The following is a 19,868-nucleotide window of genomic DNA, read 5'->3' on the forward strand; positions in this document are numbered from 1 at the left end:
GAACCATAAATCCAAATACTCTCCATTATAAAAATTCTTGAAACATGACAGAACATCATTTGTTCTCAAAGTCTTTTGAAGCACATGGCTGAATAAAGATTGGTGGACATAATGCTAAACCTGACGTGGTAAAAGCAGAATTCCAGACCTAAAACGGAGTTATTGTCCCAATTTGTAAATAGCGTTCACATCAACAGCTAAGCTGTTACTACATCTGGAAACTTCTCTGAAAGCTCTCGCTACCCAGACAACATATCTGAAAACCAAACAAACACAGATGTCTCAAGTCATATTTTACCCTCACCATGCACGTCACCAAGCAGAAAATCTCACTTAGAAGATGGAAACATTCATCAGCCAAAAACATTCCCAATACTTAGATTTTGTCAAGAGGAAAGATGACAAAAAAAAACTACAGGTAGTCGTACTGAGTCTGCGAAAAACACAACCTAAAACCTCCTGAAGCTGTTACACAACAATGTAAAGTTCCAGGAAATACACCCCACCAAAGGTGAGCCCTCCAAACATTACAACAACCAAACCTGGATTTTAATCGTGGACAGCTGCTGGCTGCAAGCAACAAAGAACTAATGAAGCTTGTGGCTGAATATGTGGTAGATTTAATGTTGTCTATCTCCACGATTGATTCTCTAGTCTTTCAGACAGATCCTTGGGAAAATGCTGGTACAGGCAACAGAAGAGGCCAAAAAAAAAAAACAACAACTGGCAAGCGATCTAGCTTTAGTTGTGCTTACCGCAGAATATTGTGACATTCACACGGAGATGTCACACATGCAGTCTGACTTTTGAGGATAAAGGACTCAATGACCAATTTTGCAGGGTGTAACGGAAAATTAACATAATGAGTAACAAAATAATTACTGTTGTCAGCAAGTATTAAGTAAATCAACAATAACACTTTTGAAAAGAATAACAAGTAATAACTTAATTTTTTTTGAGTAACAAACCTAAAACTGACCCTGACACACCAAAGTCTGTAATCATTCAACCATTTCAAGTGATGTGACCGCTCACAAGACGTAAACATGGAAATCTTTCCAACCTCTACCATCCATCTAATATAACAAGCACAAGGGCAGATTTATCCAAAAGTTAGAGCAGTTCTGAGGTTTAGTTATGGTCTTTGGTGGTTGGCAATGCTCCAGTGACCAAAAATCTGGTAAAACAGGTCATACTTGTTGTCATATTGGTGGTATAAGGCTTTCATCTGGAGTATAACTGAAAATAATCCATACACTACTTTTTCACCTAAATCATACATCCCACAATTTTTCAGACTTCTTAAACACTTTAAAGGCCTCAAAATGATCAGCGATCATAATCTATTTTTCTCAGTAGTTTTCTAGACCTGTGTAGGAACCCCAAAGTATTCAATTGTCCATGGGAATACCAAATTGCATGTAGGTCGTTTAGGGCTGATTTTCCCTTTAATTAGGTGTGTTTTACAGTGGAAATAAAAAATAGTTGTGTGTTTCTATTTTTAAGGTTTTATAGCACTCTTAAAAGAAGCATTCACACATGCGAATCCGGGTGTTGATGTCAGGTGGGATGTTTCACTGTAGCGCATGTAATCCACCACCTCACTGTAGTTTGTGTTTCTGTGGAAAGGGCCGTAGGTTCGGGGAGAAGGTTGTCACGAGTCAATATAAAACAACTGTTCCTCCCCCCCTTTAGACTCCTCTGCGTTTAAGGACTCCAAGGATGTTAAGCTCATCATCCACCATGGTGTGTGGGGCGGGGAGTCTTTGTCATTCTAGCTCTGTCCAAATGGATAGGGTCCATGAATACCCTGAGGAAATGAGAGAAAGGGTGTTAGAGTTGTTTATACAGAAAGAGAGTGAATATGTGTGAAGATGAAAGTAAAATTGTTAAGTAATTTAAAGCCAAATCAAGCTGTGACTTTCTAAGTCAAAGGGGATATGTGTGGAAAACTCTAGTGTTATGAACGTAAGAGCTGCACCACCCTCTGCTGTGATCATCAGTTTCAGGTCAGTAACAAAACCTGCATTACATGTAGAAAACGGCTCAGTCTGTCTTTTTGAATTAATGTCTTATTTAAATGCCCCGGCTGGCTGATAAATGGTTCTTGACAGTCCAGTTCAGCCATCCAGGAGAGCCATCAGCTGAAACTGTGAATAAAGGCTCAGCTATGACTGGTATGAGGTCACACTACTGTATAATTTAACAATCATGTGGCCCCACCCGAGAAATTCAGGTGATTCAGTAGGGTTACATGAGTTGTTAGAGTGACGGGTGGATGCAGTGATGATGGACTTTCCCCGACCAAATCCATAAATTTCTTTAAAAGAAGTTAAAACTGGATGTTTTTCTGACACACTTCTAAGGCTGCAGTTGTTAACCGGTTTCAAGGTATACCATGTACAATTACTAACTTACGGTATAAAAAAAACAGCTGGACAGAGAATTAGATATTATTTATCTATTTTGGTTGGGCACTTTTTAAGCATACTTCCATTTAAAATAGGGGTCGATTATTAGGGCCAATATTTGGCATTTTGCTGATTACCTGTATCAGCATTTTACTTTAATGATCACCAATAAAACTGATTAATTAAAAAAATGCAAAGATAGTGTCAGCATGGGGGGAACTTTTACTTTGCAAAACCCCAGGATTATTTTTATTTTTCCATTTTTTATTTAAATTTTCACTTGACTTTCTGAAAAAAAGCTGCAGGGAACTTGCTGTATTTGATGGAAGTTTCAGTATTGATTTTAACATTTGCTTAAGACATTTAAATAAAGCTTTGTGTTAAAGTTTGTTTTATTCAAAATTCTAAATATTGATAAGAAGATTTCAGTTTTCATTGTACATGTATATCGGTTCCAAATATTGGTTATTTGTCTTTAAGGTAACTGATAGGAATAACAGTTCTGTAATACTGCGATACCTTGAAACCGTGATATTTTGTCAGACGATTATTGCACCATGAAAATCTCTTACATACATAATAATAGCAATACTCACGTGGCGGTCGCCTCATCACTATGCACCATTAGCCACATTACATCTTTGACATTGATATCATCTTTGACATCACCTTCATCAAAACTAAAAAGCCATGGTCACTGCATTATTAAGCTGTAATCATTATTATGCACCAAAAAACAAAACTGTGAGAATTGACAACTTTGCTGAAGTACCAAAAGTGGGTTAAAAAAACCCTACTGCAACTATTGCATTTGTTTTCTCAAATGTATCGGGAATAAACTACATGACAAAAGGGACAGAAAAATAAAGTCAGCAGTGAAGTTAAACTGATGAACAGCTGGAAACCAGTTTGTTTATAAATGCGAACTGTGTTAAACTCTATAGTCAGACTGATATTAATTCTGCAATGTGTTCTTTAATTCTGTCCCAACATGTCCTCCCTCACTTAAATCTTATTCCAACAAAGTTGTATTGCCACAACTTAAACTGTGATACTCCTCCAACTGTCCAGAACCTGATACCTCAACAGCTGCTGCATGAGATATGTGATGATTGGATTTTCAAGCACTTCAAAATGTTTCTCAACTGTGGATATTCCATTTCCTCAGCAGAGTAGTTGTGTGCACATGCAACCTGCTTTGAGCCCAGTTGCTGGATAAAACTACATATTAACATAACAAAGACAATAAATACCTGCACACTGGAGTAAAATGTAACTGATCACAACAGATACAATGTTTCAACTCAACAGGGCCCTAATCGAGCAAGGCTTTTTTTGTGTCTTTGTTAGGTGAAGTGTCCAAACCGTCTTTTTCATGCACTCCTGTAGCAATACACCTTAACCCCTTTCCCATCAAATTAGCATGTGCACGCAGGTTTTTCAAACACAGGTAAACCCGCTAAATATGGGCGATTGGCTGCATTCCACCTGCCAATAAACACAACGCTGCATCACACGAGTCTGCCTATATGTAAGCTGGCATGTGTGTGTGTGTGTATGGGGTTGTTTTGTTGCTGTGTCCGTGTGACATCACAGACAGGCAGGAGAACAGGTAAACAGGGTACAGCTGCAGGAACAGAGGTCTTGAATAACTTTTCAGTGGTTTCTTCTCTTTATATCTCTCTTACTTATTCAGTTTATCTTTCAAACTTGGTGCAGACTAACTTAACATTTTATTGCTGCTTTAAAGGAGACGGATGGTAATTAGTGATGGCTCATCATTGCATGTGGTCTGTTAAGGAGCTGAAATTACCGTGTTCACCCGGGTGCTGTGTTCTCATCAATGCCGATCGGAGCCGGAGGTGTCTACTGCAGAGTCATTTGACCCTGGTGTGAATGCCAATCTTACGCATTCTCATTGCATTAAAAAGCCAGTGATGGCAGGTTTTTTGAGCAGCGGGAATGAGGTTCTATGCTTCCTGGATATTGCAAGTAACCTGGAGGAGGGCATCCGGAGTATGAGAGAATAAAAACACTCTGACAACAATAAGAAATTTGTTGACCACAATAATACCAACAGGGCCAACAGAAAACTCTCTGTTGATCAACAAGCACAAGTGCATCATCAGTTAAAGACACACCTGTGAGCAGATAGCCCTGCTGCATGTAGACGCAAATCCCTGCAACGCTGAATCAAACAGAATCAAGCCAAACCAGCATGTGTGTGGAACAGCCCTAATTAATGCTCCCTGGGGATGAATCCTTTATATTTTCAAATCTCCATGACCTTTTTTCAATGAACTTCGAAAACATTACTTTAATTTACACACAAGATATGTCATGAAGTAAAAGGTGCGTTGCAAATAAATTTGCTGAGCACATCAATCTCAGAAAGGAAAAATATTTAAGACTTTGAGGCCTTTCTGCCACTACCATCCTCAGGACAAATTTTGCTGTGTTAGGGGCATCACTGAAAAACCTTTAAAAAGAGCACATTTGAATAATAAATGAAATGGGTGACCTTGTTAAGCGCTTACTTTTTGTGGAGAGGAATGAACATTGCTTCTACAAGCTACTAGTATCACAAAACTTTAGTCTTATTTCAGACTACTACTGCTGAAGAAATGACAGGAAACTAATTTAAAACAGTAATAGTTAATATAAACTCCTAGTGACTAAATCCATTTTTTTAAGATTACTGTCCCAGCATAAACCAAAATATTGCACTTTTTTAAAATTTTGTTAGAAAACAGTTGGAAAAGACTCAGGAGTTTTTCGTATGATCATAAAATTCTACGTGTAAAGGGAACATAGAGCAAACTTAAACTTGATGAGCTAGAGAAACACTGGCGATCCTGTTTTCAAAACAGGCTGGTCAACAAAGTCTCTGGCTATCAAGCACTGCTGATTCCCCTTTGAACCAAACAAATACCACTTGAAAATATCCACAAAATATGGTAATGGATTTTATAAAATTTCAAAATACAGCAACTTCCATCACAGCTGGTCTCTATCTTTCCTGCACTAATGCTACAACAGCTACTACATCCACTGTGACTGCAGCCTACAGTCTTTTCTTTTGATTAATCAGTTGTCTTGATTTTATTTTATTTGAAGTGAATATTTTAGTTTTGACTGAAGAAAGCTCAAAAAACTGAACATCAACCAGCAAATCAATCCATTAACCATGTAGGATAAACCCTTTAAGAAGCACTTAATATGGTAAACCTGGAGACAAACTAAATACTGTAGATGAAGGCATGTCTAGCTGTCATGCACAGGACTAACAACTGTATTTTGCTCATGCACACGCACAGTAAATCAAAAAGGCTACTGATATGAGCTAACCACATGGATGTAGTCATGTAGGATCAAAATGGTAGTAGCTTTGTGAAGTGCGAAACCCCAAATCTGATTCATACATACCTGCCCATATGTCACCACAGAAAGGTTGGTTTGAAGACCATTTGACGCCCTATTTACAGCATTATGAGACAGTCCATTTTGATCTTGCTGGATTGGCTCCTGTGTGCGTTCCCACGCCCCGCCAGGATCTCTGAAGCTGTTGTCAGTGGCGTCGTGCTTGTTCTTTTGTGGCGAGGCGAAGGGGTTGAAGTCTCCCTGCACGTTGCGCTGGGGTTGGGTATTGAATTCTGTCTCGAAGGAGGACAGCTGCTGGGTCACGCCGAGGAGACCTCCAACTTCTACACTAAGAATCACCCAGATTACGTCTGCAGAGAGAAGAGGGATACGCAACATGTGTGACTGTGTATGCTGACCAAAGCATTACCTACAGAAAACCTCTTCCAGCACTGGGCTTTAGCAAGCTGGTGTCATATGAAAGTAGAAGACCTAAGAAATCCATTGGCACTAACCATGTCATGCTAGCTGGCCAGAAGAGGAATAAACAAAAATAAACACTCTAAAAAACTGACATGACCATTTTCACAGGGGTCCGTTAACCTCTGACATTGGGAAACCTGACTGAAAATCGGCTATATGTGTACCTACAACTGTCTCCTGTACAGATATGCTCAGTACCATGCAGTTTTGGGTGAAAACATGCATTTTTTACATGCAGTGGAAATGTGTAATTTTCGCCTACTGTATCTGAATAATTCTGCATACTAGGGTCTTAACAATCTAAGAATTAGATAAATTGGGTATGACTGGAAAGCTGAGGCTCTGGTGGATACAATTAGCCCATCTTTTTATTCACATATGAAGATGCTCCCCAGTAGCTATTCATTGTACTGAAACTATAGCTGTATAAAATTACCTTTATGGACCTCTAGGATAATCACAGCCTCCAAACATTACAGCCACAAACAAGAGAGCCTGAGCATGCAGAGCATGCATGGCTTTGGTGGGAAAATCGTGTTGGTATTCCACCTCACCGTTCTTTATGAAAGGTACAATCGTGAAATGGGGGACAGCATTGTTTCACCTTTAAGCCGGCAGCAGAGGTAATAACTGCGCCAAATCGTCATCTGTTTAAAAGGGTCAGCCAGCAGGACAGGACCACAGATGATGTTTTGACAAGGTGTTATGTGTGCAACCCACCACCCAGAGATTTAGAGAGTCGCTAGCAGTAGTTAGCAAGTCACTCAAATGAAGATCAGCAGCCAACAATGTCCACAAATTGGAGGGACAGTGGGCCTCATTTACAAACAGTGCGTACGCACAAATCTATGCTTCAACCGTGCATACTGAATCAAATTAGATTGTTGGTGATTTCTTACCTCCGTAGAATAATCCAGTGGCTGTACACATCCTCCACTGGCCCTGGTACATGCCTGGAGTTGTGGGACTTCGCATCTGCACACTCACATCTGAAATTTCTTGGGGGTCTAGTGACTTTACCATAACTGTGTTTACATGCCCAAACTGATCCCCACCAATATATTTGAGACAAACTCCAGGTGGCCACGACTCTGCACCTACAATACAAAAAGATGAGTACAGTCAAAACACAGTTCAACAACAAAACCATGACGCTGTGACTGATTTTCTCTAGCAGTTATTGCATACAGATTCAGAAACACTACTCATACTGTGTCAGCTAAAGATGTGATTGTGTTGAGACGCTCCACACCTGTGTTTTGTATTCTCCACGTCTTTGTGAACGGTGTATCTGGAGGAACAGACTCTCCTTCACCAATTGTCACATCCTCAACAAAGGACATGGATGGCGTGTTGACGTTGGGACTTTCGAAGTCATAGTATGCACCAATAGCAGCCTGCAGGTTCCTGTACCAACAAAGAGGGAAGAAGAGTATGCTGTTAACAGACGCCAACATTACACACGTGACCCTGACCACAACATTTTGTATTTGACTGTTAGAATATAAAATAACATCAAGAAATCTGACAGTCAAGTTATATGTTTTTTGTGCACATTGTCCTGTCTTTTGAATACATTTTAAAAATTATATTTGCTGAGTCAAGGAGTTTAGGACAGTCTTTTTAATCTGCTGCCACTCAAACTATTTCATCAAATGTGACAGTCCACCAATCCCATGCAGACAATTACAAAGAATATCAATCCTAGAATAGAATTCATAGATTGTGTAGCTCAGTTACAATTTGTCAGACTCTTTTTGAGTTGTGCACCAAGAGAAATATCCAAACAGACAGTAAACAATAGAGCCACTCTTGGGAAACTGAATATGTCTGAACTTTATTGACACATTTATTCTATTTGTATGAAGACTTTCTGGTATAAATCTGTAATCTCCCAAGTTGAGGTAAGCTTGACAACATCCGTGACATCGTCAGGGACTATTTTCTCAAGGCTTATCCAGAGACACAAAAGACGTGATACAACGCTTCCCCAGGTTAAGTAGTACTTGTCATGACTATAAATATGATTAAATGTGTCAAATTGGGGACTGAATGAAAGTGACTACCATGTCACCTGCTAAAGACAAAATCCATCAGGATTTGGGTGACTTAAAACCTTAAAAATGTTGGGGGGGAGGGACTCAAATCCTCTACAAAAAGATCTACACTGAGGAAGGACTGTGCTCAGGATGTTTTTTCTCAAAATATTCCTGAGACATTACTAATTTATTGCTATAAGCTCTGCATTCACCCGCGCACTCTCTGTCGTTTGGGACGGCTGCCAGAGGATATCAGAGTGACTAATCGTATGAGGTTATGGCTACAAACTGCTGATTGTACAGTTTCACTGAAACACTGGGAGTCCTCTGCTCCTTTTGCTTACAAACAATGGAGGGAAACAATGTGTAGAATGGCAACATATGAACAGGTCACAAACAAAGTTGCAGGTAGAGAGAGGATAGTTTCAATGAGGTCTGGAGCTTATAATTAAAGGATTTGATGCTGGACTTTAGAGAAATGGGTTGTGTGTATGAATATGGGCACACAGACTAATTGTCGTCTTTTTTGGGGGGCTTTTTATTATTTTATATACCTTTTTTTGTTTTCTGTCGGTATCATCGACAGGGTTGTTACACCTTAAGGCAAGTTAGATTTCAGACAATTTTAATGCCACTCAGAATGAGATTTAAGAACAATTATATAAAAACAAAAACAAAACAAAACAAACCCTGCCACAACCCAAAAACAGTTTACCTGTTTCAAGGAATATTGTGGTATTAAAATGGAAGGTTATCATACATTGTAAATATGCAGTTAGACGGAGAATCTCACCTGCTTATCTCATCTCCTGTCCTCCTCCACTGATGTCAAACTTTTTACACATACCTCTTTTAAAGTGGTTCTAAGATTTGATCCTTAATGACAGTTTCACTCTGCAATTGCAGTCAGTATTGAATATTGATATTTTTCAAGGTACTGTATCAAATTTAGAATTCTAGTATCGAGACAATACTAGTCTTTGTGTATGAATATGGACTACTTGTCTTGTCTTTATTTATGTTTTATTTTTATATATATATATATATATATATATATATATATATATATATATATATATATATATATATATATATCAGTATCATCTGAAAGGAAAAAAAACAAAGAAAAAACATAACACTAGTCTGTATGTATGTTTCATATATAGTTTCATATATCTATATATATATATATATATATATATATATTTCTTGTTCTCTGTCAGTATCATCTGAGTGACTGTGTGTTCACCATGTTCTGCTGGTTTTGATTGGACTTTGTGTGTTTTTGTGTGTGTCAGTATGTGGCTTATTGTTCTTGTGCATTTGTAAAAAAAAAAAAAAAAAAAAAAAAAGAAAGAAAGAAAGAAAAAATGCTATGAACTAATGTTATATTGCAAGTGTTGAACGTGTAATTGGGGGAAAAATCACAAAAGCTATAAGCTCTGGATTCAAATAAAACTAACAGTGCGAGTAAACTATTTTCAGTGAATAAATTCCATCCACTGTCACGTGATGATGTCATCTTTAGGACGCGGTGATTTCCAGACACCAAAATAAAACTGAAAGATAACGTGAAATCTGTTTTGGGCGGGTCCTTTTACAAAACCAAAAAAACAAAAGATGTGATCAAAGCCATCGCTCACTGATTAACTGAAAGCTTTATGTGTATTGATCAGAGACCACTTGTTGTCGGCCGTTGATAGATCACGACTGGTTACGTCATCAGACTAACGTGAAGTGGCTGCCCTGAGTTGTGGCTTCACAAAGAGCTCGGTTTAATGGCTCCGACCACTATTATGTAATATGGCAGATAATCTACACCGAGAGTCTGTGCCTAAATTAACCTGCTAGCTAGTTAGCCAGGTCGCTCTTTGCTTTCCCCAGTTATTTCACCTCATTATGAGCCACAGTTGGGGCAAACTTTACACTTCCGCTTGCCCCCGAGACGATCGTTAGGAGTTAACCAACGTAACTACCGTCTCCCGTGAAGAAACGATGAAATTGTCCTCCCGGGTTTTAACAACACCACCTCAGCTGCCGCGAGCCTCCATTTTTCTTTTTAACGTCTGCTAACTAGCTAATTACCAGGCAAGGTTAGCGTCATGTTGCTGTCCCGACAACAGGCCCTCTCATCCCCGCACTCACCAGTTGGTCATGTCCAGGAAGAAGGCGCAGCCGGCCGGGTTGAGCTGGAAGCCCAGCAGCCTCTGAAACTCCGAGATAAGGACGTCCTTGTCCGTGGTGCCCATGCAGCTGAACTTCTGCATGAGCTCCGCGTCCACGTCCATGTCCGTGCCCTCCATGGGTGACGGGTGTCCCGTGGCGGAGACGGGGTGGTGTGGGAGGGGGGTGGACCTCTCTCAGTTTAGTCCGAGGCCTCGTCCAGCCATAACAACCAGCTCAACAACAACAACCGTCAGTGCGCATGGCACGAGCAGGGGGACGATGTTTGACGTTGCAACAGCCCGCGCGTCACCTTCGCCAATCACGTAGAAGGCGTCGACGTCATCTGTTGCTATTTGCAGCCACCTTTTCATTGGTTTATCAATGAATCATGGATGCTCATTTTGCAGCTCGGTGCCAGAAATATCACAAGTTTAATATTGGATGCAATAATTAGCCTGCATATTATGTAATGGTTGTATTATGTCATGAGAAGACTGTATTATAGATGTATATTTACGTCAGTTATGATCTTTCTCGAGATATAGCATGACTAAATCGTAACTTTGAGGATATTAGAAATATCATATTTGTTGTTGGTATTATTATTATTTGTGTACCAGTTCAAATCAAATTGTTAATTTTGCAGCTCAGTACCATGTTTATAAGAGATTTAATATTGGCTGTACTACTACCACTACTACTACTAATAATAATAATAATAAAAATAATAATAATATAATGAATCATGGATGCTCATTTTGCAGCTTGGTGCCAGAAATATCACAAGTTTAATATTGGATGCAATAATTAGCCTACATATTCTGTAATGATTGTATTATGTCACGAGAACACTGGTATTATAGATGTAAATTCCCCTCAGCTTTAATCTTTCTTGAGATACAGCATGACCAATTCAGAAATACATGCACAATTTGTAAAGCTAATGCCTTTTGCATGGCCATCATTTCCCACTAAAAACCAAATTCTCTCCAGGTATTTATCTGAATTGTATATTAACAATAATAATTTGTATGTTCAATTGTGCTTTCAGAGTGTGTTGTGTGAAGAGGTTACAACTGAAGTTTCACTGTGCAACCCTGTGTTGTAAAATAAGAAGTGAATTGACCTTATCATTTTAATTATTGGAACACATTTTTTAAAGCTGTAGATTTTCTTTATCTTTTTTATTTATTTTATTTTATTGACTTTTGAACTTAATAATTAATTATTTGCATTCAAGCTGAACATAACTGAAACATTTTTTTCTGGAAGATAACATTTACATTTTAACAAGTCTTCATGCAAGAAAAAGACCTGTTTGTAATATATGTATATATGTGTGTGTGTGCATAATTTTCCTCCTGTGGGCTATCTAAAGCATCTAACTTAACTAAAAAGGACTTGATCATCTCTCTAAAATCCTCAAGACATACTTGTAGTTTGCTAAAAATGCAGCAAAGTATTTTAATACCTTTCTCACATGTTTACAAGACATTAGTTTCTCTGTGAATCATCAGCTTAACACCTACTACTGTATAAAGACACAGTGTTCTGATGTTATCTCCATTTTTCTATCATGGCTGAAAAATAGGCCTTCATTTTAAATGAAAGGGAATAGTAAATGGGTTGTGGTTTTTTTGTTTGTTTTTGATGTGCTCCTGTGAACATGCATAAATGATGAAGTGTGTAAATTATACATAACTGTGTAGGTGTTCTTTTAAGGTAGAATAATGCTTTTTCTGTACCTCTTTCCCTTGTTTCTTTCTATCACTATAAGTCCTGCTTCTTTATTGTTGTTTGTTTTTTGACCTTGTACTGTTGGCAGAGATTGTTTTTGCTGCTGTTGAGGGATTAAAAAATATATTACTGGTTGATTTTGATTAAATACCCATACTTCCATGGAGGAAAGTAATTAAGCTATTCAATAGGCTGACGGTAAGTACATTTTTTAGTGTATTGTCCTTTAGGATTTATATTAATATGGCACTTTATATTTCTACTCTATTACATTTTAGGGCAAAATATTGTACTCCATTACATTTATAAGATATCTATAGTTACCAGTTACTTTAAAGGACTGATTAGTTTTATGATGATCTCATAAAATATAATGCGAATATATGAGTTTAATGGGTGATTTCTACATTGAGGCTTTGCCATTGTACAATGTGAGTTACCTTGCTATGCACTGAAGAAGATCTTTGACCTAAAGCTTGCACAGTAAACATGATTTTTGCATGGATTTGAATGTGTGGATGTCCCTTTTTCATTGTCGATAACGATTCAGCTCCAGCACCGAAGTCCAAATACTGGGTGTGTTGTGTTTTTCCAAGATTTTGACAAATTAAGTTTTTACCTATGAAATATACCACTAAAGTAATCGTGAAAAGCTGTTTTGAAGTTCTTGTAGCACACAAAAAATCACCTCGACTTATACAGTTGTGATTAACAGACACTAACACTTTCAAGCGAAATGTTTTTAATTTAAAGTTTGCTGTTAAAATGTGAAACTGTCTCCAAACGATGATAAATGACAAGATTTATTTGATGTGTGTTATTTAAGCTACCTTTTGGTTTGCTGGTCACTCATACTCTCAGGCGGAACCAACTGTCGGTGGTTCTTATATCTGTCAGGAACAGTTATCAGGAACACCGGAATCGCGCTCTCGACGGAGATTGCCGGGGAACATGCCTAAGTATGTGACAATCTTATTTATTTTTTATGCTTTATCTGTGAGTTTTCACGTTCAAACAAACTCAAATATTGTTTAGAATTGTATTAAGTAGCGAACGACGGTAAAATATTATTTAAAAACTCACGAAACAGACCTTTATGTTTCCATTGAACGCTGGTAGCTTTGTTTGGGCTCTGTCTATTTGCTGGATTCCACCTCGATGTGATCGTATCTAACAGTAAAAGACAAACTAGAGTCCACGAGGCTGGATATCGCAAGATTTTCTCTTTCAAGTCATGTTTTCTTCTGTTGTTTGTTTGTTTGATCATTCTTTGATATGAGCTGGTATTGTTAACGTCGGGTTAAATAATGACTCAATGCTGCATTTTTTTCTACTAAGTTAAATGAACTAATTTCTTAAAATGATAAAAGCACAATAACAACATGTAATGCACAGTAACATTCATTTACCTTCAAGGTGAACGTCGTCTCTGGGGCCACAGCTTCGTAAAGTGGATCAGCTACAGAGAACAACTCATCAGAATAAAATAAGTAGATAAGACATGAGGGGGTCGATTGATATTGGTATCAGGGCAGATACCGATACCTATTATTAGTGCTTAATAAGACCAACAACCGATAGTTAGAACCAATACGCATTTACAAAAATAATGAAATTCTGTATATAACAAAGTCCAACTCAAAACTTGTTTAATTAAAACTGAAACTTTCAGCCTCATAGATGTTAAGTTCCCTGCAAGTTTTAAAAAAATGTCTGATCCGATCACTCAAACCACTTGCTGAGGTAGTCTGGGACGAATTTGACCACACACTGTATGTTTTGAAGTATAAACTAGGGGTCAACCGATATTGGTCTTTAAGGGCCAATACCTATACCAATTATTAGTAGTTAATTAGATCGATAACCAATGTTGGAACTGAAACTTTAAACATCATAAACAAACTCCAGTATTTTTTTTTTTTTTACAATAATATAGGCCTTATATATACCAGGGTCTAGGTCATCTGGGTCTGTGATTAAAAATGATTAAGTGATAAAATCTTGTTAAATATGGACATATTCTACAGGACAGTGTTCTGGTCTTGCAGAAGGCAAAGATGTCCCGCTTAACAGGAAACTATAGTTTTGTTGAACATCTCAAAGTTTCCGGTATGACAGTGAATTGTCTTGCAGGACTGGTCTGCATAATATGCAACACATATAATGTATTACCTACAGAACTCCTTGAAAAGAACTATATTGATTTTGAATGTTTTTGCAGGAGTCATTTTTAATGTGGCCATGATTGCTCAATAAAACAAAAATGTTAACAAAATTGTATTTCTATATTGTAGCTTTTAATACTAGAAAAAGACAAGGTGTGTGTCAGTGTAAATTAGATCTTTGTCTCTATAGTTTTTATCTCATGAAAAATTGTGAATATGAGATATGTCTTGGTTCTAATTTAAAGTCTACAGCTCTGAAGCTTTTTTGTTAACCCCACATTCTTCTTTCAACAGGTTTTACTGTGATTACTGTGACACCTACCTTACACATGATTCGGTAAGTTATGTTTGTGTGTGCTATGGATGCGCGATAATATAGGCACAGCTTCGGTATTAGCAGATAAAGGCTTTCAAATGAAATGTCAGCATCGGCTTGAAATGAACCTCTCTGCTGATGTGACAGGCCAATAAGATGATGCTTTAACAATGTGACTTTAATCGGTCAAAATAGGTCGAATTTGCCCTGATTGTGGCTATCGTCATGATTATCTCATCATCCAAGCCATTTAAATTAGGATCATTTTGTAGTTTTATTTGAAAATGTTACATAAACGTAAAAATCTGTCATTTTTTACATGTAAGCTGAGTTGTTTTGGGGTATTTTTTTGGTAAATGTGTTCATTTTTAAAGGCATTGTATGATGCGTCTCCATCTGCCACTAGTGGGCCATCGTATAAGAGAAGGCATAACAAAATGTCAATTCTACTGCAGAAGTGACCTGATGTTTCACTGCAACTAGGTGAAAACTAGGTGCATGTATTGGCACTGTTCGAAAATGAGTCGGGAAAACATCTGCATATCAGATATCAGCAAAAATACAAATGATTGTGTATCTCCAGTTTGTACTAAATCTGATTATGGAAAATACTCTGTTGTTGTTGTATTCTTGTACTATTAAATAACTTTAAAATGTTTCTCTTTCTGTTCCAGCCATCAGTGAGGAAAACCCACTGCAGTGGCCGAAAACACAAAGAAAATGTGAAAGATTACTATCAGAAATGGATGGAGGAGCAGGCTCAGAGTCTGATCGATAAAACAAGTAAGCAAAATCGTCTCAATTATCTGGAAGACATGACTGAATAAATCTAGACGCAACACTTGTTCTTTTAAATCTTTAAAAACATTTTCGCATTAATTCAGAACGTGTCTCAGCTGAACTTCTTAACATCCTATAACTTGGAGGATGATTTTTTTTTTTTTTACAGACATTTTGGGTCTTGAATGAGGATTTGAAATGTTTTAGCTGTTTTCAATGAGGCTCACGTGTTGAGCAATTTGAACTTGAATATAAAAGTGACCTCTAGTGGCAGTATCATATTACTGATGCTGATTTCTCACACTCACACACTCCATATTCAGAGCATGCTTTTTCTTTTCCATATTGTGTATCCTGGTTAGACACAGACAATAAACTCAGTGTTGGAGTAAAGCCTGGTACAAGACATGCTCATGTGTACGCTTATGTGTGGGATATACAAGCTCTTTGCTTAAACAGTGCACTCTGTACACCAGCTTACTCGGGCCCCCTCTGAGATTACAAAACTCTAATCCACATGAAAGATGCCGGAGTGTCGTGTTGTCCACTGTGGAGGAACTTGTTTTGCACGTTAGTCTCCTTTTGAAACAAAAAGATGGCAGGCACATTATTTCATGTAAAGAATACAAAGCGACTGTTTTTTTAAAGTAGACTGCTTTATTGAAAGTGTTGGTTTTATCTCTATTTTTTTTTTTAATTTAGCATCCCCTTCACGCAATTTTGAATTACATTGTGTATTTGGCTATGCAGAAGTGTTAGAAAGACCCCATGCGGTGCACTCTTGTGTTGTTTTCATTTCATACATACAGTATGAAACAGGCTTAAATTAATTCTCTACAGAGACAAAAACAGAGACAAGACTGTGTGCTTAACATGAATAATTTGTGTGGTTGTTTTGATAACGTTTTGTCTTTTTCTCCCAACAGCGGCTGCCTTTCAACAGGGAAAGATTCCTCCCACACCGTTCCCTGGTGGCCCTCCCCCAGGTGAGTCCACCTTCTTTCAGCTCCGCAGTAATTTGATTAAGTAAGCGTAACACAGACACACTGGCTCGTGATAGTTAGATTTATTTAAACAGGGAAAGACTGTCACCATTTTGCTTCATATCAAGAACTATTCAAATAAAATTAGAATAAACAATCACCAGAAGCTATTGGTTCCTCCAACTAAATTAAATTGATAAAGGTACCACACCACTGGAATTAAATAGAAACCTTCAGGAAACTACTTTTTTCTCTTTACAACCTGTGCCTTTCTTCTCTTTGTTGTAACATTTTACTCCTTTCAGTGATGTGATCTGGCGATGACATAAAAGTTGCACTCAGTGTGTCACTAAATGAAAATAAGCAGCATTTCTAAGTTATGAGAGCTGTCTTTGATATTGCAAAAAAGGCAGAAACACTGTATTTAATGTGTCAAGCAGCTTTGTCTCAGATGATAACAACAAATGCCAAACAGGACAGTTTAGCGAGAAGGGGGGGTGGGTACATACAGCAAAGGGTCGAGGCCTGAATTGAACCCCCGGCTGTGGCGGCGAGGATACAGCCTCTGTATCGAGGTCGCCGCTCTATCCATTGATCCACCAGGCTCCCCCACATGCCAAACTTTTATAAAAGAAATTACAAAAGGGGATTCCCTTTGTTATGTATACTGTTTACATAATTCTGTTTCACAACTTAATTGTGTAACAATTTAATATTATTGACACAGTTGTGTGTGTTTTCTGTTAAGTCAGAGGTCAGTGCAAATGAAACGCTCAGAATATAGCATAATTGGCTGGGATGCATTTGATCTTATTCATTTGCGCAGTACTTTGTCTTAGAATTGATTGTCCTCTAATATTTGTTGTGTGTCACACAGGTGGTCCTCCTCGCCCAGGGATGCTACCAACGCCCCCCATGGGAGGGCCGCCTATGATGCCCATGATGGGGCCTCCACCACATGGAATGATGCCTGGCGGACCCGGTAAGAAACGTGTTGCTTTTCCAAAGCTTCACTCATTCCCATTTTGCGCATTGAAACATTTGAAAGTGCTCACAGAAGCTGAGTGTCTTTGGCAGTTTCGAATATTTTAGACAAGAAATCTCAGGGATCACCTCATATTAGACAAGTTTGCAGCAATTCAGTAAACCATAGCAGCATTAATGGGGTTTATTATGTTCTTATGCAGTTTTTTGATACCCTGTAATTTGTTTTTTATTTTATTTACATTTTATTTACATATATACACTGTATATATTTTACTTAATTTAACCAGGAGAGTTTGCTTGATATCAAGAATCTCTTCTTCAAGGGAGATGTGGCCCGAAGAGGCAGCATCATAATAAAAACATATTTACAGACAAAAATCACAACAGGAGATCAAGGAAGAGACAAATGAACTTAAAACTAAGCACAGGGAACTGGTATTTCACAAGAGAAATATAGAAGAGTTCTTCTGATAATCAGATAAATTTAAAATATGGACATCATAAGGAATCTGCTTCTATTTTTTTGTGTGTTAATTTTAGATTTAAAAGTATTTTACGAGATTAATTAATTAAATGAAAATAACAATTCCAGCCTGCCTGTTTAAAAAAAATTGAGCATCCATCAGTTGCTCCCTTTCTGATTCTTACTTATTTTTTGTTTATATTATGATGTACTTAAGGTCATAAAACATTAATCCATTATCAAGTTGTTTTATTTAGAAAACTGTCAAACTTGCAGTTTTTCTGTTCAGTATCATTTAACGTTAAACATTTGGGGGTTTTAGGCAGTTGTTTGCTTCAGCTCTGGCAATAACTTGTAAACAGCATTTTGTTTTAAAACTGTTTTCTGACATTTTTTGATGAAATATAAACATTTAATCATATCTGCGTTTGTGCAGAATCAGAAAACCCTGATTAAAGACTGATTAAAGAGTATAACATTTATCAGGTTATTCACGTTGTTTTCATCAATAAATACCTGAAGCTGTGTATTCCTTCACTGTCACATTTTAGGAGGCATGAGGCCGCCGATGGGAGGACCCATGCAGATGATGCCAGGACCGCCACACATGATGCGTCATCCTCGACCGATGATGATGCCAGTCAGACCGGGCATGATGCGACCAGACAGATAAGACCGGCTGGACTTTCTGCGTTCTTTGTTGCCATGAACAGATGCTGTCTAGTGAGGACACTTTGGTTAACACTCAGATTTTTCAGTGCGACTTTTTAAACTCTTCAACCTCAAACCTGAAACCCCTGATGTAATTATGTTATTTTTGTATAATTACTTAATTTTCTTGTGCCAGAATTGTGGTATTTATTACTATCCACTTCATTAGAATTGATTTCAGATCCCAGTTTTAAAGATTTTTTTTTTAAATTAAATCTCCTCTTGTGTTTGTTGAAAAATCTCGTCTCACTTTGACAAACTGTTCAGCGCGCACAGTTAAAGAGCGTGTTTGATATGATAATATTTGTTACTATGTTTTTACTTTTGTTTCAGGTTTTACTTGTTTTTTTGTTGTATTTCATTGCATTGCTTTGAAAAATAAAAAAGAAAAATTTCAAACCTTTTCTGGTGAGACTGTAGTAAACAGGAACTAATTATAAACAAAGCTAGTTTTTAATGTTTTAAAAACATGTTTTCAATTATTTCACTTCTCTCACCTGGCTTTGTGATGGGCATACCTGGACATTGCCATGGTATACACAATAAGATATTAACTATGCAGATATCAACTATGCAGGTCTCAGAACATGTCATTCAACTTGCTTCCCTTTTATAAAATACATAGTAACTTTGTCCTTTGCTTAAATTGTTTACTTTTGCAATAGCAAAAGAACCTGGTGGCCCTTAACCCATTGAAACCAGAGCAAGCTATTTTAATTTCTTTTAAAAACATGAGACAGCCCAAAAATAAGTCATTAAATACCCCACTTGTGAACTTTGAAGCTTTCATTTGTCTTTAAAAAGAAGGTTGCTAATAAGTAGCTACATGAGACTACAAAACGTTATCATGCTGCACTGCACTGCACTGCATGTGGCTTTACAGCTTTGTTGTCATGGCGACGTTAAATCATGTGATTATGGTTTAGTTGGTTTATAGCCTAGTATTAGCTTTTTCAGTGTGTTCATCTGTGGATATTATATTGCTGACTAAAAAAATGCACATATCATAAACGTTTGTTTACCACAGAGCTAATTTTTTCCCGCAATGATCCAAAATCCAATGGAAAAGTCCAATTGGCTTTTTGATGAGCGAACCAGAGTGAAGCTAACTTTTATGTTGGCCTACAGAAAAAACGTCCTCCCTTGTGCAAAAACCAGTTGCGCATACAGCCCAACATGGCCTATGATATGTAGTTCAGTTAGGTTTTTTTTTTTTTAACAATTTCACAAAATTAACATCAAACTTTCTCTTCAAAAATCAAAATAT

General features: G+C 37.5%; 2 protein-coding genes across 2 annotated transcripts; one reads left to right on the forward strand and one right to left on the reverse strand.

Moving 5' to 3' along the window:
• Positions 1–1,439: 1,439 nt before the first annotated feature.
• On the reverse strand, positions 1,440–10,703 carry ilrun (inflammation and lipid regulator with UBA-like and NBR1-like domains). Its single transcript, XM_042508873.1, has 5 exons — positions 10,439–10,703; positions 7,507–7,661; positions 7,154–7,351; positions 5,838–6,142; positions 1,440–1,810 (listed from the first exon to the last, which is right to left on the reverse strand). The coding sequence occupies exons 1-5, from the start codon at positions 10,594–10,596 to the stop codon at positions 1,775–1,777; spliced, it is 852 nt and encodes a 283-aa protein (XP_042364807.1). The 5' UTR covers positions 10,597–10,703; the 3' UTR covers positions 1,440–1,774.
• Positions 10,704–13,091: 2,388 nt separating this feature from the next.
• snrpc (small nuclear ribonucleoprotein polypeptide C) lies at positions 13,092–18,656 on the forward strand. Its single transcript, XM_042499887.1, has 6 exons — positions 13,092–13,155; positions 14,656–14,698; positions 15,352–15,460; positions 16,384–16,443; positions 17,318–17,422; positions 18,442–18,656. The coding sequence occupies exons 1-6, from the start codon at positions 13,148–13,150 to the stop codon at positions 18,561–18,563; spliced, it is 447 nt and encodes a 148-aa protein (XP_042355821.1). The 5' UTR covers positions 13,092–13,147; the 3' UTR covers positions 18,564–18,656.
• Positions 18,657–19,868: the final 1,212 nt, after the last annotated feature.

This window comes from Plectropomus leopardus, chromosome 2 (genome assembly GCF_008729295.1).
Source record: "Plectropomus leopardus isolate mb chromosome 2, YSFRI_Pleo_2.0, whole genome shotgun sequence".
Classification (NCBI taxonomy): domain Eukaryota; kingdom Metazoa; phylum Chordata; class Actinopteri; order Perciformes; family Serranidae; genus Plectropomus; species Plectropomus leopardus.

What these genes read in the sequence shown, in the direction of transcription:
- ilrun (XM_042508873.1), bottom strand. Translation starts at nt 10,596, where the DNA reads ATGGAGGGCACGGACATGGACGTGGACGCGGAGCTCATGCAGAAGTTC. An exon ending in GTGGAGAATACAAAACACAG is followed by an intron (nt 7,352 to 7,506) that starts GTGTGGAGCGTC and finishes TTTGTATTGTAG; the next exon opens with GTGCAGAGTCGTGGCCACCT. An exon ending in CACTGGATTATTCTACGGAG is followed by an intron (nt 6,143 to 7,153) that starts GTAAGAAATCAC and finishes TTCTCTCTGCAG; the next exon opens with ACGTAATCTGGGTGATTCTT.
- snrpc (XM_042499887.1), top strand. An exon ending in CCTACCTTACACATGATTCG is followed by an intron (nt 14,699 to 15,351) that starts GTAAGTTATGTT and finishes TTTCTGTTCCAG; the next exon opens with CCATCAGTGAGGAAAACCCA. An exon ending in CCCTGGTGGCCCTCCCCCAG is followed by an intron (nt 16,444 to 17,317) that starts GTGAGTCCACCT and finishes TGTGTCACACAG; the next exon opens with GTGGTCCTCCTCGCCCAGGG.